The sequence below is a fragment of the Euleptes europaea genome, chromosome 3, assembly GCF_029931775.1.
Source record: "Euleptes europaea isolate rEulEur1 chromosome 3, rEulEur1.hap1, whole genome shotgun sequence".
Lineage (NCBI taxonomy): Eukaryota > Metazoa > Chordata > Lepidosauria > Squamata > Sphaerodactylidae > Euleptes > Euleptes europaea.
Window position 1 is genome coordinate 261,355 of NC_079314.1, and position 26,545 is coordinate 287,899.

General features: G+C 49.8%; 1 protein-coding gene across 1 annotated transcript; it reads right to left on the reverse strand.

The window, feature by feature from the left end:
• Positions 1-424: 424 nt before the first annotated feature.
• On the reverse strand, positions 425-26,096 carry ZNF428 (zinc finger protein 428). Its single transcript, XM_056847664.1, has 6 exons — positions 26,070-26,096; positions 9,900-9,985; positions 7,546-7,666; positions 6,374-6,608; positions 2,773-2,868; positions 425-1,081 (listed from the first exon to the last, which is right to left on the reverse strand). Exons 1-6 carry the CDS (start codon positions 26,094-26,096, stop codon positions 516-518), a joined length of 1,131 nt encoding a protein of 376 aa, XP_056703642.1. The 3' UTR covers positions 425-515.
• Positions 26,097-26,545: the final 449 nt, after the last annotated feature.

Sequence of the window (26,545 nt, forward strand, 5' to 3'; positions counted from 1 at the left end):
TGTGCAGGGAGTAGAGACAGCACCCCCTCTTACCTAAGGGTAAGCCAGGGGACTTGCATGTAGGGTTGCCAGGTCCCTCTAAACCACCAGTGGGAGGTTTTTGGGGTGGAGACTGAGGAGGGCAGGGTTTGGGGAGGGGATCGACTTCAATGCCATAGAATCCAATTGCCAAAGCGGCCATTTTCTCCAGGTGATCTCTATCAGTTGGAGATCAGTTGTAATAGCAGGAGATCTCCAGCTAGTAACTGGAGGTTGGCAACCCTACGTGCACGGCTGCTGCACCCACTTAGCTGAGGCAGAACACACAAAGGGATTGTTCTGAGCAGTGAGAAGCGCACCGTTTCCCTCCCCGCCGGCAAAACTTAATTTTTTAAAAATATAGAGAAGAAAACCTAAATAGGAACTAAAAAAAAGTAAGGGAGGTTGGGGTTTTTGATTCACTTCTTAAGAGTCCTAGCCAGAGCAATCCTTGGCAGGTGCCATATGTTAGATGGAAGAGAAGAAGGGTGGGTGATCTACAGCTCTCCGCGCGCATGGCGCATGTAGTGCTCATGCAGTTCTGACACCCGGCCAAACTCCCCCGGGCACTCGGTGCAGTGGTATGGTCCATCAGCCCCATCTGCATCGTGCTCGCCATTGGCCTCCCTTGGGGCAGGGGAAGGGGGCAGCTTGTTGCGAGGCGGGGCTGGAGGGCTGCGGCGCCAGCCGTGTTCGCAGCGATGCGCCTCCAGCGAGGCGGGAGAAGCAAAACCCAGGCCGCACTCAGCACAGATGTAGTGGAAAGCTCCGCCCCGGCCAGGAGGCAGAGCCGTTCGCCCTTCCCGGCTCTCAGGGTTGCCGGAAAGGGTCAGGGGTGGTGGCTTGGAGGAGGAGGAGGAGCCACTGTGTGGCCGCTTGCGCCCCACGTGGTAGCTGCGGTGCACCTTCAGGGCTCGGGAAGTGCCAAAACCACGACCACATTCGGGGCACTCATGCCACTCGGGGCTGGGCGCCTGCGAAGAACTCAGCCGATCTTGCCCGACCTCGCCGCCTTCGTCCACCGGCTCCCCTACAGCTCCTTGCAACTCTTTCATTTGGGGGCCTAGTGAGAGAGAGTTAGAAGGAAAACACAGTGAAGCAGACACAGCCCTAACCCATCTACCAGACCCTGTGGGTCAGCTTAGGCAATGACGTGGGGAAGCTGTCCACCAACTCCTCGGTATGCTGCAGCTTAGAAATGCCACACACTGCATGCTCAGTAAGAGAAATACATTATACTAAGGAATATTCCTTGTTTTTGTTAAGTGCCATCAAGTTCCTTCCGACTCAGAACAACCCTCTGAATTAATGACCTCCAAAACATCCTATTGCTAACAGCCTTATTCAAGTCTTGTAGACTTAGGGCCGTGGCTTCCTTGATTGAGTCCATCCATCGCCTGTTGGGTCTTCCTCTTTTCCTAGCATTATTGTCTTTTCCAGCAACTCTTCCCTAATAGCCTCAGTTTGGACATTTTTGCTTCTAGGGTTTGATTTACTCTAGACTCCTTTATTTGGGGGAGGGGGACAAATCCCACTGGGGAGTCTTGGGGCTGCTGCCTACCTGGAAGACACAACCCTCCAGTCTGGAAGCCCTCCTCCATAAATTTCAAACGCCTGGGATTGGAAATGCATGCCTACTATGTTCCACGGTGCTCTCCCCGTGATTGCTACCATTTATAAAGGCCGGAGAGCTGAACTAATCACGCTGTTTAAAGGTGATTGGCTGAGCCCTTACTCAATTTAACTCCCCGAATCCAACTTGAAAAATTTCTCTTTATCAGTAGTGTTTTGCTATCCAGTGCATAGTCAGATCTGCCTCTGTCTAGACTCGTTCAAATCCTGGTACCTGGATCAAATTTCAGATGTTATTAATACGGTAAATGACCAGCTAGAAAAATACAACATATAACTTAAACCTAAAAATTACAGTATATAAATGGAGTTTGTATAAACATCACACACTAGACATAACCCCATTAATATTTTAAAATAGTAGAGCAATTCAACTCATCCTAACAGGGTACGGCGTATTTTGATAGCTGCAGCACAAAATTTGGCGGTCAGAAGTGAAAAGTGTGGTTTTTCATCTGACAGGAGCATCTTGGCCAAAAACACGCTAGGTTGGCCAGGGAAATTGTTAAGCATAGGAGAAATAAACCTTGTGTGGACTTCCTGTTAAAAAGAAAAGCGGATCAGAATGTGTTCTGAAGTTTCAATATCCCCTGACCCACAAGAGCTAAGCCTTTCTAACACAGGGACCTGCTTATATCTTCCTTCCAATACCGCTGATGGCAAGACCTGGCGAGGGTGGAAGATTTCCTATGATTGATAAGTTCTAAGTGAGAAAGGTAAGCTGCAGGGAAGACTATGTATCTAGATTTTTCAGGTGACAGGACGGACGGTGATCTCCCGAGCCTGGAAGGAGGGTGATCTGCCTGACTTTCAATGTCATTCACCCTTTGCTTCAAAAGGCATATTGCCTGGTCTTTACCCTGAGCCAACAAAGAGAGTGGAGAGAAACCCAGCAAATCCATTTTGTCATAGACCACCTTAAGACATGAGGACTGGAAATTATCCTGCAAAATCAAAGGCAACATGCCTTGAGGGTTAAGGTTTAATTTAAGCCACAGGGTAACAGAAGTAAGGGAGACCCTTCACCTTTGCCTCCACCATTCCAGTCTCCAGTCACACAATTGTGTTGGACACGTAGCGGGGTATTTTGATTGGACCCGCTCAAGTGGGGCAACCTGGTACCTGGATAGCCATTTGCAGATGGAGTTGGGGGGGCGCTGTCTCCAGAAGATACAGAGGTTGCTTCAGATTCATCCTCTTCTTGCATGGTGGAGACACCTGGAAGAATCGGAGCATGACTGGCAAAACTCAACCCTGGACATTTCTAGACTACTTAGTACATGAATACATGGATATACACAGAAACACCTTAGAGTCCAACAAGATTGGGGGGGGTATAACCTTTCAAGAGTCAAAGATCCCTTCATCAGATGAATGTTATCTGACAAAGGAAGCTTTTATTCTCAAAAACTTATACTCCAAAAATCTTGCCCCTAATGTGCTAGGGGATTAGAATCTAGTGCTTCCACTGCAGACCAACACAGCCTCCGCCCTCTGAAACTACACATATAGATACACTCAGAAAACAAAACCTAATTGTATTAATGTGCTACGGATATCCTATGTCTATCCCCCAACACACACACACCTTTCCAACTGCTCTCAGTTCTTAATTAATGCTTCTCCTGACCTTCAACATTATTTCATGTACATGTTTATTCAGAGAGTACACCTAAATTTTTCAAGGGTTTAATTTTAGATCATGCACCTTTGAGAATCAAAACGGTGCAGTTCTTTATTGAAACAGCCCACCTCCACCTTGCAATAAAATGGGGTGTCTGTCTAAATAAATAACAAGTCAGGGCTAGGTTACGTGCCCTTAACCCATTCAGCCTCACAACCATCTTCTGAGAGAGACCGCACATATTCCCAGGTTACAGGTGGCCAAGAGGCCAGACAGTAAACCATAGTTTTATCATACAGTCATATGGGACTAGAAACTTGAGTTTCCATTGAAGGGTGGAAGTTTAAATGGAGCTTCTCAGCACTCTTTAGTCTGTACAGAGTGGCACTTTTTCTGTCCTCATATAGTACTGAGGAATACCAGAACTGTGTCACAAAAGCTCCTGAATCACTCTCAAGTTTTCTGAGTCTTCCAAGGAAGGGTGTTCTACCATTGTGGGATGGCGACTGCAGAGGCCCTTTCTTCTTGCTGTCCCAACTGTGCACAGAGGTGGCATTTCTGATTGATTAGACAATGTGGCACAGTGTGTAAGGCTTTTAGACTGTATTTAGTTAGAACTTCCCCCCCCCCAAAAAAAAATTCAAAATCTCTGCTCAGCTGTGAAGTTTCACCCTTTCTCAGTCAAACCTACATCAAAAGATGGTTAGAACATAAGAACGTAAGAAAAGCCATGCTGAGTCAGACCAAGGCCCACTTGAGTCCGGCACACACAGTGGCCAACCAGGTGCCTCTAGGAAGCCCACAAACAAGACGACTGCAGCAGCATTATCCTGCTTGTGTTCCACAACACCTAATACAATAGGCATGCTCCTCTGATACTGGAGATAATAGGTATGCATCATGACTAGTATCCATTTTGACTAGTAGCCATGGATAGCCCTCTCCTCCATGAACATGTCCATTCCCCTCTTAAAGCCGTCCAAGTTGGCAGCCATCACCACATCCTGGGGCAGGGAGTTCCACAATTTAACTATGCGTTGTGTGAAAAAATACTACCTTTTATCTAGTTGTTGCTACCGGTTGTTGCTCCAAAGATAAAAAAAATTAGATAATGCCAAACATGCCATGGATACAAATGGAACAAAGACTTTTTTTGTCATGAAGAGAGCATGGTGGACCAAGGGGAGTGGGACTCCAACTACCCTCAAAGTGGGACTCCAATTACCCTCAAAGTGAATGGTATTAAGTATGGGGTAAGTAATGCAGCTCTCTGATCTGGACGGCCCCAGGCTAGTCTAATCTCCTCAGGTTTCAGAAGCTCAGCAGGGTCAGCTCTGGCTAGTACTTGGATGGAAGACCACCAAGGAAAGTCCAGGGCTTCTATGTAGAGGAAGGCAATGGCAAACCACCTCTGAATGTCTCTTGAAAATCCCACGGGGTCACCGAAATTCAGCTGCAACTTGACAACACTTCCCAACACCCCGACTAATGCCATATGACCACATGGAGCTGTGCCCTCTATCAACCGAGACCATTTTGTCCACCTAGATCAGTATTACCTTCTCTGACTGGAAGCAAGCCAGTACTACCTACTCTGACTGGCAGCAACCAAGCCCATTTTGTCCACCTAGATCAGTATTACCTACTCTGACTGGCAGCAACCCAGTATGACCTACTCTGACTGGTAGCAACCAAGACCATTTTGTCCACTTAGATCAGTATTACCTACTCTGAGTGGCAGCAACCCTGTATTACCTACTCTGACTGGCAACAACCCTGCCCCAAACCCTGGAAAGAGCACTCTCAACTGCTGCAGCCAGAGATCCTTTAACTGACATTGGAAGGAAGTGAGCCCGGGACTTCCAGCAGGCACAGCAGAGGCTACTGAGACAGTCTGCTGCCTTAAAAACGCTCTAGGACAGAGCACAACACAAATAATGGAGCAAAAGAGCTTCCTTATCTCTTTACCACAAATGGCAGCTTACAGTTAGGAAGGGGAGGATCAAGGCAGATGTAACGTAGGTCTTTTTTTCTTAGCTTTGTTTACAGATGGGTCTTGGGGGGAGAAAATCTATTGATAAACTATACAGACATACTACATAAAATGGCAGATGCCAATAGTCAGAAAGCCCGTAAAAGGGTGGAATTAACCCCACCATGAAAACCAAATTGACCCCTACAGTACGATGAATAAGGATTGGGACAAAAGAGGCATTTTTATCAAGTTACCTGTATCTTTCCCTGCAACACAGGTTCCCCCTAGTGCCCAGGTGAAGCAACCACAGCCCCTGTCAAAGCTAACGGTGACACAAATGCCCAGCGGACTATAGATGTTGTCATCCAGACCAGACTCCCGTTATTTTCACAGGCAAGAGGCAAATTACGTTCCACTTCTGCACGCCCACAGATTTGCAACTTGGCCAAGAAAACTACTTGGGAGGACAAATGCATCACTTAAACAGGTACTGCTGGACTTGAGGCGCTTCCCTTGTTAAGTTTCCCACCTAAGCTCAAATCAGGCAAGGCAGCACCCTGCCACGATCTTATGACCCCTCTCTGACCCTGTGGGCCTACTGGCAGGAGGAAAGGACACTCCGCTACACTTTGCTCACTGGTCGAGGTCCTCTCCTCCTCCTCCTCCTCCTCCTCCAAGCCAATGTCCTCAGAGCTCCCAACTTCCACCTGCTTAGGAACTTCAGACATGACCCATGGAGGCCCACAGCCCAGCCTGCAAGGGGCAGGGGCAGGACCCGTCAACAGGTTTGCCCAGCTCTGCTGGCCTCCAACCCCACTCCCTATTCTCTGGAGGGGGGGGGAGAGGGGCTTTGTCCCACAGTGCTCTAGGGCTGACATTCTATGGCCCAATCCCATAATGCTCTGGGGGAAACCGTGGCTGCAGCCCAAGTGCCCACAATGCACCGCCACCGGTATAGACTGGAGGGAGTTAATCCCATCATGTTCTGGTCTCTGTCTCAACCACAAGGGGGGGGGGACCCGATCCCACAATGCACTGCGACCACTGGTTGGGGGTGCAAGGACCGGGGGAGGGCAGGCTAAAAAAGGCTGCCCCCACAATGCATTGCGCAGCCTAACACTCACCGGTTCCTCCGGATTTGGGGAGGGGCAGCCCGGTCCCGTCTAGCCACAGGACCCTAGCTGCGCAGGCGCAGACGGAGGAAGTAGGCGGGATTCTCTCGCCAGTATTGATTTCTTGCGCGTGCGCTTGAAGACCGGGAGAAGACAACAGTCGGCAGGTCTGCGCATGGGCGGGCGGCTCGGTACTTCGGGCGTTCTGCGCATGCGTCTCGGCAGAGGGTCCTGAGTGGTTCTGCGCCTGCTCATTAAAAAAGTAATGGCAAAGTGGGCTTCAGGTTGCTGGCAGGTGGTTCTGCGCGTGCGCCCAGGAAAACCCTGCGGGACGGGGGCGGGAGAGCGGGAAAGAGGGGCGGGCAGGCGGGCGGCGAGTGGGTTTCGCAGGCCGAGCCGATGCTCGTGGACTCAGAAGCAAACTCCTGTTTCACTTGAAAAGGGCTCGCTCCTAGGTCGACATGCACGTGGCTGCAGCCTTGCTTTCCTGTTTCCTCCGCAGCCCTTCCCCTCCGCGTCAGAACCGTGGAGAAGCCCCCACGGAGCAGGCGTGCGTGGGTGGGGGGGGTCGCCCAGGAGCGGCTTTGCGGAGGGAGGGAGGGGGTCGTCTGGCCCGCAGGGGGCGCACGTGCGGCGCGGGAGGGAATCCGGCACCGCCAGCGAGCGGCCAGCAGAGGGAGCGCGAGGGTCTGAGCGGCCGGCCGGCCGCTCAGACCCTCGCGCTCCCTCTGCTGGCCGCTCGCTGGCGGTGCCGGATTCCCTCCCGCGCGATGCCCGAACCCCCCCGCCGCTCCCGTGGCCGGAGGGGGTGGGGGTGGTCTCTGTGCAGCAGGGGAGCCGGCCTTTGCTCCCCTCCTCGAACGCGTGCACACGGCCCCCTCCTCCAAAGAGCTGGTTCTCCCCTCCCCTTTTTATCACAACAACCCTTCGAGGTAGGCGAGAGTGGACTGGCTGGAGGTCGCCCAGGGAGCTTCGCAGCAAGTGGGGGTTGGCACTGGATTCTCCCAGGACGACACACGAGCTGCAGAAAGAGACAAACGGCCGCTTCGGAAGGGGGGCACTATAGCACCACCTCCCTGCAGAGCTCCCTCCCCACGTTCTGCCCCCAAGCCTCCAGGAATGCTCCAGCCCAGAGATGGCAACCCTGGTCCCCCGAGCCAGAACGTCAACCAATTCCGCCATACTGGAGCCTGGCGGTCACGCACGGTCTGGCTAGAGGGGGCAAGATCCGGCACTGGCACGTACCTGCTTTGTGGCTTGTGGGCCCCATTCCCTCTGTGGCAAGCAGCAGACATCTGGGGCAGCCTGAGGCAGAAGCAGGTGGGCCCAGCTGTATGCAGAGGTCCGCGCCTGGTTGGCCGGCCGGCCGGCCTCTCCAGAAGGGTCTGCTCCTTAGCGGGAGACCCTCCAAGCGGGCCTTCAAATGCCCATCCCTCCCTGGACACAGCACAACCCCGGGAAATACAGGGTTGCGAATCAGAGCGGCGTCTTCCTCCCCAGCCCTTTCAGCGAAAGACCTGAACGAGTACATCTTATTTGGGGCTCAGCTGGAGACACCTCTGTGCTTAGCTAGGAATTAGTTTTTGTAAATGGATATTGGGAAGATTAAGAGCTAAGTGGAAGACTTGTGTGATCAAATCATCAACCTCTCAGCTTGTCTTTGGGCTTAGCTCATTCCTGAGTCTCTGAAAAGATCACCGAGTGACCGGCACAGGCCTGAAAGGGATCAGTGTGTGCCTCATGGGATTACAGTGCTGCCAAATGGCCATACAGCTGCATAAAGTCAATAGTGCTGGCATGAAGAAAACGCCCTCGCTCCCTCTTTGCTGAAGATACAACAGGTTGAATGCACCTTATGGAAGAGGATCTTCAGGTATCCACTTTGGACTTGCTTTGTGGGAGGGGGCTACATCCCTCTACTGCTCCATCATTACAACCTGAAGGGTGCAGGAAGCGATGCTTAGTTCTAAACATAGATCCCTGTGTGTAGTTCTAGGAGATGGTCCTAGGTGTCCTCTTTGGCATGCAAAACACATGCTCTGCCACTGATCCATGACTTGTCCCATTTAAGTTATGCAAATGACTATGCACCCGTGGTGATTAAAGCTTGCTCCCAAGCCATTAAACAGTAAGCTTTATAAAAGGGACAGCTATTCACATAGAACCCTAAGCTACGTGGGGGGAGGGCTGGGGGGCAGTCTGATAGATGAGGGTAAGACCCTCACATGCTGCCCACCTAGCTGACACCAAACAAGGAAAAGGTAAGGGGAAGCCAAGGAACCCAGAATCCTAGAGACGATGCCACTGCTCTGGTCTCAGTGATCACTCAGACACGTTGTTGTAGTTATTTCTAGTGTGCCCTCCCCAGCCAAGACCAGGCTCAGGGCAGGGAACAACAATAAAATCACAATATATGTATAAATACCAGTTAAAACATCTATGAATAAAATACAAACATTAAAAGTAAAGGTCCCCTGTGCAAGCACCGGGTCATTCCTGACCCATGGGGTGACGTCACATCCCGACATTTCCAAGGCAGACTTTGTTTGTGGGGTGGTTTGCCAGTGCCTTCTTCCCCAGTCATCTTCCCTTTACCCCCAGCAAGCTGAGTTACACATTTGACCCTCATTCGACCGACCTCGGAAGGATGGGAGGCTGAGTCAACCTTGAGCCGGCTACCTGAAACCAACTTCCGTCGGGATCGAACTCAGGTCGTGAGCAGAGCGCATTATTAAACTGGTTATTAAAACAGATGGTGCACAAATTACTGTAGCAGAGGCTGCCATAACCAAGCAGCCAGGCCACCACCGCCACCCACCTCGTAAACACCAATTATACAAGGGGGGAAAGGGAGGCCTGGAAGGCAAGCAGGAGAGTCTATCCTAATGCCTTCGGTCTTCACAGCACTTCATATGCATTATCTTGTAATCTTTACAACAACCCTGCAAGGTAGACTAGTATGGCTATCCCTAAAATGCAGATGAGAAGGAGGCTCTGCTTCCCTTTCATTTGTGTGCTCAAAAAAAAAGCTTCCTCAGAAGTAAAGCCCTCTGGGATGAATGGCAAGCCTGGCAGTGAGAAGGAAAAGGCACCCGGAAACAGAGTGAAAACCAAGCCTGAATTTCCCATTGCCTCCTTAAGAGAGGGGAGGGGAGGGGGGGTTCAGAATGAGGATGACGTCATTCTCCTGGGGGGTCACATGGGGCTCCTGATTGCTACAATGAAGTCAGTTTGGGTTTTACATCTCTCCCCCCCCCGCGCCCCTCCACAGCCTGCAAACACACAGGTCAGCAGAGGCAGGGGATTGAATCCGCCGAAGGGAACATCTGCAGCATTTGTGGCCAGCCAGCCAGCCAGTCAGGGCTCAAGCAGCATTTCACAGGATCACAAGCGAGGAAATTCTGGCTTCTCGCGGTGGGGGGTGGGAAGGAGCTCAGTAGGCTCACCGCCCACAGCCCAAACAGCTCCTGAGTGACAGATGCCGGGGACTGACACCTCCTCGGATTCTGGGCCGCATCCTGGGCACCTGAGCACCTACCTGCCGGACAGGTGTTCCAGGATGTTTTCCTGGGAACGCGTTTGCAGGCATGTTAGAACCAGGCCTGGCAACGAAGAGCACTGGAGCTGCAAAGAGCAGAGGTGGGATCCTCGGTAGCCGAAGGGTGCCGGCTGACCTCCTCTCGGCTTTCCCTGGGAGAGGCAGTCCGGACCGCCGAGGTTTTTCCAAGCAGCATCAAGGAAAGGCTGGCCTCACGGGCAGCGGCAATTTCTCCCCTCGTGGCCTGCTGAGAGGTGACCTGCGGCACCCAGCAAAATGGAAGCCAGCTGAACGCAGGGCCGTCTTAACAGCGTTACGGGCCCCCAGGCAAAGCAGGGCCCTGGGGGGCACCTTACCTACACAACTACGGTACTCACAGGAATAAAAAGATAAAGGGTTGATAAAATTCAAGATATATTTATTGGTGCTTCCATAAGGAACTAGTCCATTCTTACATATACTTCAGTATTCTTAATCCAAACCCAAATTAACGTTAATATTGTTCATAATTTTTAGTAACATACATGCTAAATATGCATTTTCCAATAACAAATATTTATAGTTTAGTATGGTATTTATTCATTCATTGACAGCAAGTCACAACATACATAGATTAGCATGGGCCCCCTATGCTCATGGGGGCCCCAAGCAACTGCCCAGCATGCCCATGCATTAAGACCGCCCTGGCTGAACAGAGTGCTTAACAGAATTATCCAGAAAATGCCCACCTCACAGGGCAGGTCATTTTCAGGGAGCCTCACACCCTGGTCTGGGGTCAGAGGATTTAGCATATTGGCCTACCTTATTGCTGCTGTTTTTGCCTGTATACAGTGTCTTTTAAGCCTTCAAAATGTTTTGCAGACACAATCGCTCCAATCCTTACAACAGCCCTACAAGGCAGGCCAGAGTGGATTGTGTGTGTGTTAAAGTGCCGTAGGTAAAAACCCAGTAGGGTTTTTAAGGCAAGAGACTAACAGAGGTGGTTTCCCATTGACTTCCTCTGCATAGCGACCCTGGAGTTCCTTGGTGGTCTCCCATCCAAGTAAGAACCAGAGCCCATCGTGCTCTCAGCTTCTGAGATCTGACAAGATCAGGCTAGCCAGGGCCGTCCAGGTCAGGACCCAGAGTAGATTAGGGGACGGGATGGTGTCAGGGAGGATCTGATTGTGAGGTTCTCCAGCCAACCTCGGCAATCCCAAAAAGTCACTCGCTCAGACAGGCAGGTCTAAAGCAGGTAAACGTTTATTCAGGAGCCGCAGGTACAGCATAAGCAATCCACAGGTTCAAAGCTGCTAATGACCATCCAGTCTACAAAGCATGACTTTAAGCACAAAGCAACCCCAGGTGCAAGATCAAGCAGGCCTGGGAATTGGGAGATAACAGTGCCTGGTGGGAAGCAGGGAGTGAGCAAGCCATCATACTGAAGTTGCCTGCTTGCGACTCAAGGTCAGAGCGGGGGGGGGGGAGGCAGGGAGCGGGGAGTTTGAACAGCTCAGGGAAACAAAACCGAAAGATGCTCTTGAACTGAAATGGGCCTAACTCATGTCAAGAGCCTGCCTGGACCGCACGACTCCGGACTCCGGACTCTGATCTAACTGAATGGGTCTCTCACTTTTTAAAACAGCCATCAGGGAACTGGGGGTTATAGTGAGGTGAAGGAGGCTCAGTCCGTCCCTCTCCTACCCTTCACCATTTTTATGATTTCAGTCTCCCCAGAGGTAAAATGTACAGGCACACCTGTGGTACCACTAGATTTCCCCCCTCCCTGGTCAAATAGCCCCTGGAAGAAAAGAAGAGTTGGTTTTTATATCCCGCTTTTCTCTACCGTAAGGAGTCTCAAAGCAGCTCACAATTGCCTTCCTTGCCGCCCCCTGCCCCCCACTACTGACACCTTGTGAGGTAGGTGAGGTTGAGAGAGTTCAGAGAGAACTGTGACTAGCCCAAGGTCACTCAGCAGGCTGCATGTGGAGGAGTGGGGAAACCAACCCAGTTCGCCAGATGAGAGTCTGTCGCTCATGTGGAGGACTGAGGAATCAAACCCGATTCTCCAGATGAGAGTCCATCGCTCTGGACCACCATGGGCCACCCTGGCTCTCTGAGAGACTCTGAGATCCCAGAAACAGTGGGGGGGGGGCGGGGAACGCGAACCTCTCGCCCCCAGCAGCCTTGATCCAAATTGGGGGATCTTTGTTCCTCTGTTTGCAAGTTTAAAAACAGCCAGATGCAAGTTTTGTTCACAAGTCTCCTGTAGGGTTGCCAACAAGCCAGGAGAACAACGTCCTGTCCCTTTAGTGGAGGCTTTTAGTGAGTGGAAATGAGCAGGTGGAGCCTTTTCTTGGCACGAAGGCAAATAGCGTTGCCTAGTGAATAACATCCCATTAAGCCTGGGAAAGGGCATTTATTGCCTGGCCTGTTGGCAACCCTACCACCTTAGCAAGTTCAAGGTGGAGAGACTTGAATCCACAATTTCTAGTTCACACCCTTTCCCACTAAATGTATTTATTTAAAACATCTATTAGCCTACTTTCTTCCTTATGGAGCTCAAAGTAGCTGACAATATAAATAAAATACATAAAGTATATAAAACCAAAATTTAAAATCCCAATTTAGGACTGCTTTAATCAAATGCAGCCCTAAATGAAACCCTCCCTCTCTGGCTGCCTCATAAAGATCATCAGCGAGCGGGGGGGCAGGTGGCCCTCCCTGGGGGGGGGGTTGCGTCATGGGGCTGCCACTGAAAAGGCCCTCCTCTCTCACGTGCCCACCAGACAAGCTTCTTTGATCGGTGGGGCAGTCAGGAGGACCCTCTCCCTGGGATCTTAATTCCCAGAAGGAATGTATGCGAGAAGGCGGCCTCTTCAGATACCCCATTTCCAAAAATGTAGTGCTTTAAAGTATTCTCAGCAACTTCTGGAGAGCTCGAGTCCAGATTTCTGAGATCAACTTTGTGAAAAGCAAGTGGTGGAACAATGGAACCATGCTAGACTAGTGTGGTGTAGTGGTTTAGAGCGGTGGACTCTAATCTGGAGAACCGGGTTGGTTTCCCCACTCCTACACATGAAGCCAGCTGCTTGACCTTGGGCTAGTCACAGTCCTCTCTGAACTCTCTCAGCCCCACACGACCTCACAAGGTGCCTGTTGTGGGGAGAGGAAGGGCAGGAGATTGTAAGCCGGTCTGATTCTCCTTAAAAGGTAGAGAAAGTCAGCATATAGAAACCAACTCTTCTTCTTCTACTACTACTACTACTACGAAGCATTATTAAATTCTCCACAACTTTCAAAAGAGATTTCCTCTGGGCTCAAGAGATGCTTTAAATTTAACCAAGATGCAAAGTGAGAAGGTGCTAAGCTAAATCCAGGGCTTCCGCTGAGGGAGGGCAGCCCCCACCCCACATACACATTTCAGACTATCTCTTGCATTTGTGCCTTGGAAGCATTGGTCTCTCCCTCTCTGGCCAAGCTGCCAGTTTTAAACATTGCCCGCAGATCCCCTCTTGCCACTAACCATGGTTGGCATTTTGTATTAGTCCAGTATCCCCACCCTGGCCTGGATAGCCCAAGCCAGCCCAATCTATCAGATCTCGGAGCTAAGAAGGATCAGCCCTGGTTAGTAAAGGTTGAGCATCCCTTTTCCGGACTGCTTGGGACCAGAAGTGGTCCGTATTACAGATCTTTCCATATATTGGAATATTTTGGAATTTTTGCATATACATAATATCTTGTGGAAGGGACCAAATTCATTTATTTTTATATGCACTTTACACACATAGCCTGAATGTAATTTTAAACAATATTTTTAAAAATGTTGTGTACATTGAACCCTTAGAAAGCAAAGGAGTAACTATCTTACCAGAATACCTGAATCAGCTGTTCAATGAGAGCAACAACAAACTAACTAACTAATGGCCGGCTTTCAGTCTCCACCTACAATGCATTGTACACTATTTTATTTTTTTAGGTGAGAGGAAACATTGAAAGCAGGCAGCACGGATCTGCCTGCATGCTGGCTCAAGGGGTCCAAGTTTTGGATCAGTCCGGATATGGGATACTCTACTTGTACTTGGATGGGGGACCACCAAGGAAGTCCAGGATTGCTATGTGGAGGCAGGCAATGGCAAACCACCTCTGTTGGTCGCATCTGTTCGTCTCTTGCCTTGATAAACCCTAAAGGGTCCCTGTCAGTCAGCTGCAACTTTGACAGCACTTTCCATCCACCAAAGTATCCCCAAGGCCATCTCCTCAGAGACTCCCAGATAAGCCCTGCCCTGGCTACTCTGTCATTTCTGCAGCACTTTTAAATTGTATTTTTAATTTTAAAATGTATTCCCGTCATGGTCACACTCACCCATCACACAAGAGTGGCCAACAGGCAGTCTGGAGAAAAATCCCCATCCCTTTTCACGGGGGCTTCATGTTCGGAAATTGGAAGATGAAGTTTTTCAGGGCAAGGAGGTAAATAACAACCCATTAAAGCCCCTCTATGAAAGGGTCAGGACCATTTTTTTTAAACTCCAGGCTTGTTGGCTAACCTTCAGGCTGAGCGGCAGCAACTTGACCAGACAGCAGGACTTGAATCTAGCCTTCTGCCTTTTGCTACTCAGGGTTGCCAACTTTCTCACTGGCAACCTTCTCCTGTGCCTTTAATGCATGCCCAATCTGTAGGCAGCAGTAAGGAACGCAAAGTGGCTATGGAAAGATGATTCCAGACAGGGCAGGGTTGCAAACTTCCCAGGTGAATGTAAGCTCTTGACCCATCGAACCAGAAATCACCACAGAGACAATCAGATTCCAAGCAGATGGCTTTACTGGTCAAATAGGCAATACAGTGCATTGAGAATAAGATGACAGCTATGAGTTGTCTTGCCCGTTATTTGGAAATATAAGGCAGAGAAACGGCGGGAGATTACAAAGCATAAACAGAGCATTATTTCCCAGGAGTGGCGTTCCCAGGCTTTGGTATGTGAAGCCGTCCTTGAAGTCTGGACGGTTCAGCAGAGGAACGAAAGGAAACATCTAAACCGAGATAACAGCCTGACATCCTGCTCCCCTTAAGGCCCCCTCCCATCCGGCAAGGGGGCTGGTTTGTCTGGGTAGGTATTGTGAAAGGCGTTGACGAGTTTGGGGGCGGAGACATCTCGTGCGCGAACCCATTCGTCATAGGCAGGGGGGAAGTGTTTCCAGCGGATCAGGTATTGCAAGACCCCATGGTGTATGCGGGAATCCAGGATTTTGGAGACTTCGAAATGTTCTTCCCCCCCCCACCATTATGGGCTGTTCAGGAGGCGGCTCCGGGTGCCATTGCGGGGAAGCAACATGGGGCTTTAGAAGGCTGATATGGAAAACGGGGTCTCAGAGTTTTGGGGAGAGACAGTTCCACCGTGACAGGATTTATGATGCGGATGATGGGAAATGGGCCAATGTATTTAGCATTGAGCTTATGGCACGGACGGGTGGAGCGCAGGTTTTTGGTGGAAAGGTATACCAAGTTACCCACTTGCAGGTCCCCACCGGGGGAACGATGCTTGTTAGCCTGCGCCTTGTATTTGCGCTTGGCTCGGTCTAGGTTGCTAACCAGCCAGGGCCATGTTGTACGGAGGGTGTGTGCCCAAGAGGCAATGTCGGCATCCCCCTCCCCCTCCAATCCTTCTATTGGGGTGATAGGACCGAAGTCCTGTCCATACACCGCATAAAACGGGCTGAAACCTGTGGACTGATGTACAGCATTATTGTAGGCATATTCTGCAAAAGGCAACAGTTCCACCCAGTCATCTTGGTGGTAATTGACATAACAGCACAAATAACATTCAAGTACAGCATTGACACGTTCGGTTTGACCATCCGTTTGGGGATGGTATGCACTAGACAACCCCTGCTCCACCCCCACCAATTTGAGAAAAGCTTTCCAAAACTTAGCAACGAAACTACTTCCGCGGTCGCAGATTATCTTGCGCGGAAACGAATGTAGTCTAAAGACATGTGACACGAAGAGGCGGGCCAACTTCTGAGCGGAGGGGATCCCCGCACATGGAACCAAATGTATTTGCTTAGAAAATAAGTCAGTGATAACCCATAACACAGTTTTTCCCCCGCTGAGAGGGAGATCCGTCATAAAATCCATAGCAATCACTTCCCAGGGTTTGCTGGGTATTTCAAGTGGTTGCAGTAGTCCTGGGGGCTTGCCTTGAGATTGTTTGACTGTGGCGCAAACTAGACAGCTGCGAATAAAAGAGTCAATGTCAGAACGCATTCCCCCCCACCAAAATTGTCTGCGCAACAGGTGAAGGGTCTTTAGGAACCCAAAGTGTCCAGCTGTTTTCACTCCATGAGCCAAGTGTAAGACGTCTTTTCGGAGCGCTTTGGGCACATATAATTTCGAGTCTTTGTACCAAGAGCCTCCTTGTTCGATTACACCAGGAGGCAGGGTTTGATCAGAGCGTTCCATAAGGCATTGTTCCCGAAGGGAATTTAAGAAAGATTCGGAGACGGGAACCCCCCCCCTTGTTTACGGTGGTAGTAGGAGTAGTTGTGGGGGATGACGAGGGGGGAGCGCTTACGTGCGGCGGTGTGCAGATTGCAGGCGGCTGGGCGGCCGGTTGGGTTGGAGGAGCTGGAGCGCTGGTCATCGTGAGCTTCCGTGGTGGGGGCAGCTGGGTGGTCGGTAAGGCTGGAGGAGCTTGCGCGCCGGCTACTGCGTGCTTTCGCTGGGGCAGCGTCTGGGATCGAGTTTGTACAGCCAGTACGGGTAGGGCTTCTCTTTGCGCAGGCGTAAATAAAGAGTCTGTTGGCCGATCGAGTTTCGTTGGATATTGAGGCAATCGGGAGAGAGCATCTGCGAGAATGTTTTGTTTTCCTGGGACATGCTTCAGGACAAAACGAAACTGAGCAAAGAATTCCGCCCAACGCTGTTGTTTCGCGGATAACTTATGGGTTCCTGTGAGGGCGGCTAGATTCTTGTGATCGGTCCAAACTTCGAAGGGGACCTTAGACCCTTCCAGGAATTGTCGCCATAGAGTAAGTGCATGGTGAACGGCTGAGGCTTCTTTCTCCCAAATGGGCCAGTTCTATTGGGAGTGCGCAAATTTCTTTGAAAAGTAAGCGCAGGGGTGAAGGAGACCATCTGGTCCTCTTTGGAGTAGGGCCCCTCCCATAGCTACGTCGGAGGCATCGACTTGCACAATGAACATTCGATTTGGGTCTGGGTGCCGTAGCACAGGTTCCGACGTGAAGAGGCGTTTGAGGGCTACAAAGGCGGTCTGGCATTGATCAGTCCACAGTATCTTAGCGGAGGGTAATGTAGCAGAGCTTCCTTTACCCTTGGTTTTCAGAAGGTCGGTGATGGGCAGCGCTATTTGGGCAAAGTTAGGAATAAATCCACGGTAGAAATTAGCAAAGCCCAGAAACTGTTGTACTTGCTTACGGTTGGAGGGAGGAGTCCAATCGAGTACGGATTGGACCTTGGCCGGGTCCATGCTAAGGCCATGGTGGGAGATTATATATCCCAAGAAGGTTATTTTGCTCTGGTGAAATTCGCATTTAGCTAGTTTTGCAAAGAGTTGGTGATTGCGCAGACGGTGCAGAACTTCTCGGACTAAAGTGACGTGCTCGTCCATGGTTTTTGAATAAATAAGAATGTCATCCAAATAAACTACCACTCCGCGGTACAGTAAATCATGGAGGATTTCGTTGATGAGTTGCATGAAGACCCCCGGGGCACCTTTTAACCCGAAGGGCATCACAAGGAATTCAAACATTCCAAAACAGCTAGAGAAGGCAGTGAGGGGTTCGTCCCCCTCGCGGATACGGACGCGGTAGTAGGCTTCCACTAGGTCCAATTTGGAGAATATACGTCCCTCTTGCAGTTGTCCCAAAATATCTGAAATGAGCGGAATAGGATAGGCGTTGGCTTGAGTAACTGCATTGAGTTTTCGGAAGTCAATGCAGAGACGTAGGTCGCCCTCCTTTTTTCGGACGAAAAACGCGGGGGCTGAGTTGGGAGCATTCGATGGGCGAATGAACCCTTTGGCAAGGTTTTTGTCCAAAAAGTCCCGTAGTACAGTGCGCTCGGAAGTGCTCATAGGGTAGATCTTACTCTTGGTTAATGTGCAGTCTTTCACCACTTCAATTGCACAGTCAGTGGCCCGGTGGGGGGGGGGGTAAGGCATCACATTCTTTAATGTTAAAGACATCCGCAAAGTCCTGGTATACATCAGGTAGGGACGGCAGTGATGGGACATCGGAGATTAATGCTGGAGCGGGTGGAGACAGCACCGCAACTTGCTGCCGGTGCTGGTCGCATTTGGGGTTGGCAAAGGAGATCGTGTTCGTCTCCCAGTCTATACTGGGACTATGACCTTTAATCCAGTTAATTCCCAGGACCACTTCAAATCGGATAGGGGCTATGGTAAAGTATTTGCTCCCAGTGGGAGCCAATTCCCATCGCCACCCCTATGGTGCGATGATCAACTGGGCCCCCCTTGAAATGGCTTCCATCCATTTGGGCAAATTGGACGGGGGCTGGTAAAGCCTCGGACTTGACTTTGAGTGCTGCGAATGTGGCCTCATTGATGAGAGTGCGACCGCAACTGGAGTCAATGAGTGCCTTAACGGGTAGTTGGGGACCACCTTCATAGTGTTGTAAAACTGCGTCCACATAAACGGTGGTTTCCACTTCCTTTACTTTAGTGGGAGCTTTCGGTTTAGCAGGAGAATCTGCAGAGGTCTGTGGAGACGCTCCACTCACCACAGACCGGAGCCGTTTTTTGACAAATCAAGGGGGGAATCCAGGTTTAAAGCTGGAGAATTCCATGGGTTCTCTTCGTCCAAAGAAGGAAGGTTGTCCCCCAATGGGGCATTTGTAATCCGGGACCCGGCGGGGTCATTTGATGTAGGAAGGATAGATGAATCCTCAACGTGAAGTGCAGAGGGTGTGGGTCTTCCCGGCGCTGCGCTGCGGGTGGCCGCGGTGCCTCTGCGTTGAGGTCGTCCTCTAGCTCGGGCTGTCATGCTGGGACGAAAGGGTTCAGGGCGATGTGGGCAGACTGCTGCAAAGTGGCCCTGTTCCCCACAAGTGAGGCAAGCACCTCTTTGAAATGGGGTTTCGCGGTCCTGGGGTGGACGCGCGGGTTTCCGTGGATTGGGGGGCGGTGCCTTGGGCTGGGGCTTTTGGACGCTTTTCTCCTTGTTTCTTTGGCAGACAAGGGAAATAAAGCGCCGGCGGCTTTCCACCTCTTCGGCTAATAGGATCCAATGCTCAAGGGTGTCGGGATCACCCCGCATATACGACCAGTTCAGAATGTCAGGGTGTAAGGCTTCCCTGAAATGGTGAATTAGGGTGGCTTCGGGCCAGCCCACAATTTTGCTTGCTAGTCTTTGAAATTCATCGGCAAACTCTCGAACTGGAGTAGAGCCCTGTCTTAGTTGTAGAAGCTCCGCTTTGGCTCGTTCCCCCAGAAAGGGGTCCTCAAACCTCCTCCGTAAGGCAGTCATGAAATTGTTGAGGGAACGGATAGAGCGGGATCGGGTGTTGAACTGGAGGACCATCCAGTCGGCTGCTTTACCTGTCAAAAGGGAAGCCACATAGCGAACCCGGCTGTCCTCTGTAGGGAAGAACTGTCCTTGTTCTCGCATATAGCTGTCCACCTGATGCAAGAAACAGGGTAGGGTTTCGAGAGATCTATCGTAAGTAGTTTTCAACTTGAGTTGTTTCCAAGGACCGGGCATAGGTTGGCCCGGTTGCACGGGTGCCCTGGGTGCAGGTAAAACGGGACCTCTGGGAGCCGGAGGTTGCGCAGGCACATTAGCGGGTGGCTGGGCTGGCACTCCCTGAACCGGTACTGATGTAGGAAGCGGTACTGCGGCTCCCTGTGGAACGGGTTGTGCCGGGGTTGTCAGGGCCTGCTGTAACTGCCTGTTGTCCTGAAGCAAACGTTCCATTAGCTCCTGGAGTTGATCAACACGGCCAGATAGCTCTCGATTCTGAGCTCGTAACAGGTGAACGTCCTCTCCTGGGCCACCTGTACGATGAGGTTTGCTTGTCCTAAAACTCGTGGCCCATTGAGAACTGTCCCCATACAAGTCCTCTTCCTCAGACTCCTCAGAGTCTTGGCGTCGTTCCGCGAGGCGGCGTGCGCGTTGGGTCGTGCGCAACGGGGCAAATACCGGAGAATAAGACAGACCCAACGGAGGACCGCTCCTTCCGGAGTCTTTGGGGCGGCCGCCTGTCCGCGCCCGATCCGCAGCCAACTGCAGTTCTTTATCCCTTGCGGCTTGAGCCTCGGCTTCCGCCTTAGCCGCTTCAGCAGCTTCCTTATCCGCGAGAACCTTTGCGCTTTCGAGTCTCAGAGCTGCAGCTGCGGTAACGTGCGGTAAAAGTTCCGTTTCCAGGAGTGTGAGTAGGGGGTTGGGTTCCCCACCTAGCAATGGTTGCACTCGGACCGCAACCGCGGGTGCATCAGCCCCGAACATCGAGGCCAAACGTTGAACCAAGGTGGCTATCGTGGTATCCTTTGTACAATCCGCAAAGAGGAGGGCCGTCTGGATAGCGACCCTCTTGGCTTCAGCTTGACAGCTAGCTGCATCGGGTACCAAAGAAAAACCTGCCGGTGCGGCTCCCGCCATGGTACCTTTCCCCAAGGCGACAGGACGCGTTAGAGCCGTGGATGAGAGAGTCTCACGGGCAATAAGCTTATCCAATAAATCGGTTAGTATTTGTAAGTCCTCAGTTGCCAGCCGGGCATCATCCAGCAACTGATCAAAATCCTGGAGGTCTAAACGAGCATTAGTATCCTCCGACTTTAACATCCAGAGAACCCTCACCAGAGATTGCCACTGTGTCTGGACCAGTCCACTCAAGCGGCAAACCTCTGAATTAGTCCTAAAGAGTTCAGCTACTATGTCCTGTAGAAGGGTAGGATCCTCAGATGAGGACTCCAGGGTTCCAAGAAGCAGTAGTCACGGTTCACTCGGAGAGCGCCCTCCTAGCTCCCATCCGAGTGGCAGGCGAACCCTCCGGGGCTCCAGCCTGACTAAAGAATCGATGAAGAAGAGTAGTGATAGCTGTCATAATGTAAGCTCTTGACCCATCGAACCAGAAATCACCACAGAGACAATCAGATTCCAAGCAGATGGCTTTACTGGTCAAATAGACAATACAGTGCTTTGAAGGCAAGATGACAGCTATGAGTTGTCTTGCCCGTTATTTGGAAATATAAGGCAGAGAAACGGCGGGAGATTACAAAGCATAAACAGAGCATTATTTCCCAGGAGTGGCGTTCCCAGGCTTTGGTATGTGAAGCCGTCCTTGAAGTCTGGACGGTTCAGCAGAGGAACGAAAGGAAACATCTAAACCGAGATAACAGCCTGACAGTGATCTTCATTTTTGTAGCCCCCTGCTGTCTGCAATATGGGAACACTGAGGAAATGCCTGTGTTGCAGGATTTGATCAAGTCCCAGTTTTCCACCACAGCTAGCCCAATGCCTCTAGAAGTGCCCAAGCATGCCCCCAAAGTGAGGACAGTCCACCCTCTCCCATGCATTCCCAGCATCTGGTACTTAGAGGTACACTGCCTCTGTACATGGAGGTTTTATTTCCCTGTCGCTTGCCTCGTTGCCATATCCTCCTAGAAGGTCTCAGAACTTGAAACGGCCAAGATGAACAGTCAAATATCTGTCAGTCGCTTTCATCTGTTCCACACTGAAGTTAATAATACATGCTTTAAAAAGAGAGAGAGATTAGTTTCAGCCTGTGAAAGACACATGGAGCCCTCCTGGGAAGAAAAGAAGAGAGAGCAGGGGCAGCCGGAGCGCCTTGTCCAACCTGCAAGTTGGCTGAACAGGGATTTGGAGGGAGGTCAGAGGTCAAGCCTCCTGGCACATGTTCCTCTTAGATGAAGGCCTGAATGCACACAGCTTGCTTGGACCTGACATTGCGCTTCCTGTGGAGCCCAGCGTTTTCAGCCGTGCGTGCTGCCTTTTCATCTCCACTACCCTAGGCCTGCTCTTGCTGGTACATGTTTTCGGTGCCCCTCCAGGGAGTCTCCACCCGCTTTGCTCCAACTGCCTGCAAACCAGCCAAGCTCCTTGATCTCCAGCGCGGTGGGTTAAGAGCTGACGGTGCTCGCCCCGAGGGTGGGGAACACGACGCCGCTTTAGAGACGCTGTGCCTTCCCACTGACCCAGATCCGCACAGCGAGCTCGCAGCGTGTTCTGTTTGACATGCATTTTTCCGTGCCAGGTTATACAACTCGCTGTCCTGCCCCGAGTTTGCGCTACAGTCTCTGAGAACTTTGCAGGCTCAGCTCCCGCACTTTCAGGAGATGAAGCTTTCCCCCCCCCCATGGAAAAGAGCTTCAAGGGGCCCAGGAGCAGAGCCGCTGAAACAGTTGGCAAGTCTGTTCCGCCATTTATACACAAGGTGATGCCCATTTGATCCTCATGACAATCCGGTGAGGTAGGTTAAGCCGAGAGGAAGAGACTGGCTCCAGTCACTCGGCGAGCTGGTCATGGATTCGAACCCAGGGTCTCCCCTGTCCAAATCTCTATTTACTATAACATGCCAGGCATTCATTGTCCAAATGTATGCATGTTACTTATTAGAGGTGAAAAAGCCTCTATGCACATATGCACAATTTACCCAAGTTTAGAACATAAGAAAAGCCCTGCTGGATCAGACCAAGGTCCATCAAGTTCAGGAGTCCATTCACACAGTGGCCAACCAGGTGTCTCTAGGAAGCCACAAGACGACTGCGGCATCCTGCCTGTGTTCCTCCTCTGATCCTGAAGAGAATACGTATGCATCATGACTAGTATCCATTTTGACTAGTAGACATGGATGGAGGCATCTCCTCCATGAATATGTCCACTCCCCTCTTAAAGCTTTCCAAGTTAGCAGCCATCACCACTTCCTGGGAAAGGGAGTTCCACAATTTAACTATGCATCGAGTGAAGACGTTTCACTCTGTGCTCATTCTGGCATCCCGCTCATCTCCGAAGGCTTGTTTCTCATTCTCGTAAATCATTTACCAGTGTGTGCTTTGTTGTAACCTTGGTTAAAGGTGTCAGATCTGAAAGGTGTCAGATCTGATGTTAGATGCTGATATTTATTTAATGTAATTTCTGAAAAAAAAGGTGTATATTATTCCCCCTCCCCATTTGGTAACCTGGCCATTTACACGTTACCCCAAACACAGAAACCAGCTGCCAGACTAACACATAAAGGCCTCGGGTGACTGAGGCAGGTTCATATCCCCATTTCATCCTGAAGCATCCTTGCACCCTTTGACAATACATGAACCAACTCAAAACTGTGTACAACACAGCACACGTTGCCAAAATTTCCAAGCCAACGGCTTGTCACGAAAGCTGTTTTAGCCCCTCCCACACTGCTCTGTGACATCACAGCGACCAACAGTTTGTGAACAAGGATTGCGTTAGCCGGTGGGCTGCCTGCTTTGGATGGTGGGTGGGTGTCCAATTATGCTGCCCCATCATCAGATAGATGGGCAAACATCTAGGTGGCACTAAAGCCACCTGAACTTCTTAACCGGTAAGTTTCTCTCTTGCTCTTGGTGGGCAGAGATAAAGATTGTCAACTATTATTTGTCTTTTACCCAAAGACCTCAAATGCCAGATCGCTCCCCCTCCTCCACCAGAGCTGGAAACCTGTTGCCCCTCAGCTCCTGATGGTTAACTCTGGACTCTCAGCAGTATGACAAATACGCTTTGTGCATGCTTTGGCACACTCATCATGGCTCTGTGCTAGGAGAAGAAGAGTTGGTTTTTATACCCCACTCTTCTCTACCTTTAAGGAGTCTCAAAGTGGCTTACAATTACAGTCCCTTCCTCTCCCACGCCTTGTGAGGAAGGTGGGGCTGAGAGATTTCTGAGAGAACTGTGACCGGCCCAAGGTCACCCAGCAGGCTTCATGTGGAGGAGTGGGGAATCGAACCCGGTTCTCCAGATTACAGTCTGCCGCTCTTAACCACTACACCATGCTTAGCACCTGCTTTGGATGGAGAAGGTCCCAGGTTCAATCCCTAGAATCTCCAGTTAAAAGGATCAGGTAAGCAGGCGATGTGAAGACGGCCACGTGATATGAGCTCTTGCAAGTCAGTGAACAATACTGACCTTGATAGACCAAAGGGGCTGACTCAGTATACTGTAGTCTGTCTCATAAGGTTTTCAAGCATCTTAAATCTAAGGGCATGGTGGCCATACCAATTATTTGGTTGCACACAGAGCAACCTTCCACTTATTAGATCCACTGATAGGCCAATCAGACTGCTCTCTATTTGGACTAGGGTTGCCAGCTCTGGGTTGGGAAATGACTGGAGATTTGGGGGGGGCGGAGCCTAAAGAGGGCGGGGTTTGGGGAGGGACTTCAGTGCCATAGTGTCCAATTGCCAAGGCAGCCATTTTCTCCAGGTGAACTGATCTCTATCAGCTGGAGATCAGTTGTAATAGCAGGAGATCTCCAGCTAGTACCTGGAAGTTTTCAATAAGAAACAACAACACAAGACTCATATGCAATGTTAAAGTCTTTACTCTTGAGTAGACCACAATTTTTACATTAGTCTTATCTTTACTCTTGAGTAGGCCACAATTTTACATGTAATTAATTCATTACACTCCTTGGCATGAAATAATATACAATTGATGACTATGTACAAACAAGATTCAATACACACTTATAATCAAATCTCTCCAAACACAATATGAAATAACTACAAAACTTAATGAAGGAAAAATTTCTCGTATGGCTTAATTAAGGCGCGTGGAGCCCCGTGCCCCCGCCAAGATGGTATGTTGAAAAGAGAAGACTTGGATAGAATCGGAGGAGTCCAACATCCAGACGCCACCTCTAGATTAGTGTGCATTTCGCCAGAGACTGCATCATCAGTAAGCTGATCTCCGTATAATTTCCCGGCAAATTGCCAACATACAATGCAGTTTTCACAGCGAATTGCCAGTATTCAACCACTTCAAAGGGTGAGAAGCACCTCTACAAAAAAATAACATTTTTTACTATAACATAAGTCCCTCTTAAATTATTATTATTAAAGGAGCATCAGAAAAGCAAATCACCATGCTTACTGAAAATGACATGCATTTTTTCGTAATTTGGCAATGCAGACCACATCCGTTCTGTCGTCAGGACATACGTCTTCCTTTTTAAAACTTTAGTGCCCGCCGGTCTGAACAGATTTTAGCCCTTGGCCTAAATCAGAACCAAAAACCACATCAGAGACAGTCAGGTCCAAAAGAAGCTGGTTTTACTTGGTCTAAATAGGAGTACAGAGCATGAAGAAAAGGTGACAGCAATGGCTTTTGCTGGCTTGAATTTGGTAATATAAAAGCATGCAAACACGTAAGAGATTACAGAACACAAACAGTACTGTGGTTCACACACTGTGGTTCACACAGCTTCAAAGGCCGTTTGGTATGCATAACAACCCTTGAGCTGTTGAGTCTGACCAGTGAGCAAGGAAACGAAAGCAACTGAGATACAGGCCTGACACTTGTCATGTTTTCTCTAACTTTCCTTTAACTTCCTTCTGGTTTTCCTTAAATTTCTTTAAACTCCTTAAGAATGTCCTTAAAACTCCTTAAGAGTATCCTCATCCCCGTTGAGAAGATTGTAAATAATAATTTTGTAAACAATAACTTTCCAAATTAATCAAAATATAATGAAGATACTATTGGCATGCTGAATGGCTGTTCCTTTAAATGAAATAACCTGACTCATGCATTAGGTGTGTGACTGCAGCTGATGGTGGTTTGCCACCAACAGCATTAAATTGGATCCATAGCAATGAGACCACTGAACCTTAGGACAAAGAAAGGGAACCCATTGAGGTTTTGGTGGTCTGAATCTTATGGTAAGCATGGTGATTTGCTTTTCTGATGCTCCTTTAATAATAATAATTTAAGAGGGACTTATATTATAGTAAAAAACGTTCTTTTTTTGTAGAGGTGCTTCTCACCCTTTGAAGTGGTTGAATACTGGCAATTCGCTGTGAAAACTGCATTGTATGTTGGCAATTTGCCGGGAAAATATACGGAGACCAGCTTACTGATGATGCAGTCTCTTTGGCGAAACGCACACTAATCTAGAGGTGGCGTCTGGATGTTGGACTCCTCCGATTCTATCCAAGTCTTCTCTTTTCAACATACCATCTTGGCGGGGGCACGGGGCTCCATGCGCCTTAATTAAGCCATACGAGAAATTTTTCCTGCATTAAGTTTTGTAGTTATTTCATATTGTGTTTGGAGAGATTTGATTATACGTGTGTATTGAATCTTGTTTGTACATAGTCATCAATTGTATAGTGTTTCATGCAAAGGAGTGTAATGAATTAATTACATGTAAAATTGTGGTCTACTCAAGAGTTAAGAATTGTGGTCTACTCAAGAGTAAAGACTTTAACATTGCATATGAGCTGCGTGCTGTTGTTTTTTATTGAAAGTACCTGGAGGTTTGGCAACCCTAATTTGGACACAATGGCTGACTCACACCAATACTGGTGATATTTTTAAAAATTAAAGAATGGAAGGCTGCTGTTTCTGAGCTGGTGGCCTGGCTTCAAGGTTCAGGGGTTTGTCTGTAGTACCAGTCGTTCTTTAGAGGTTTCATGTGGCCCTCTGCACCA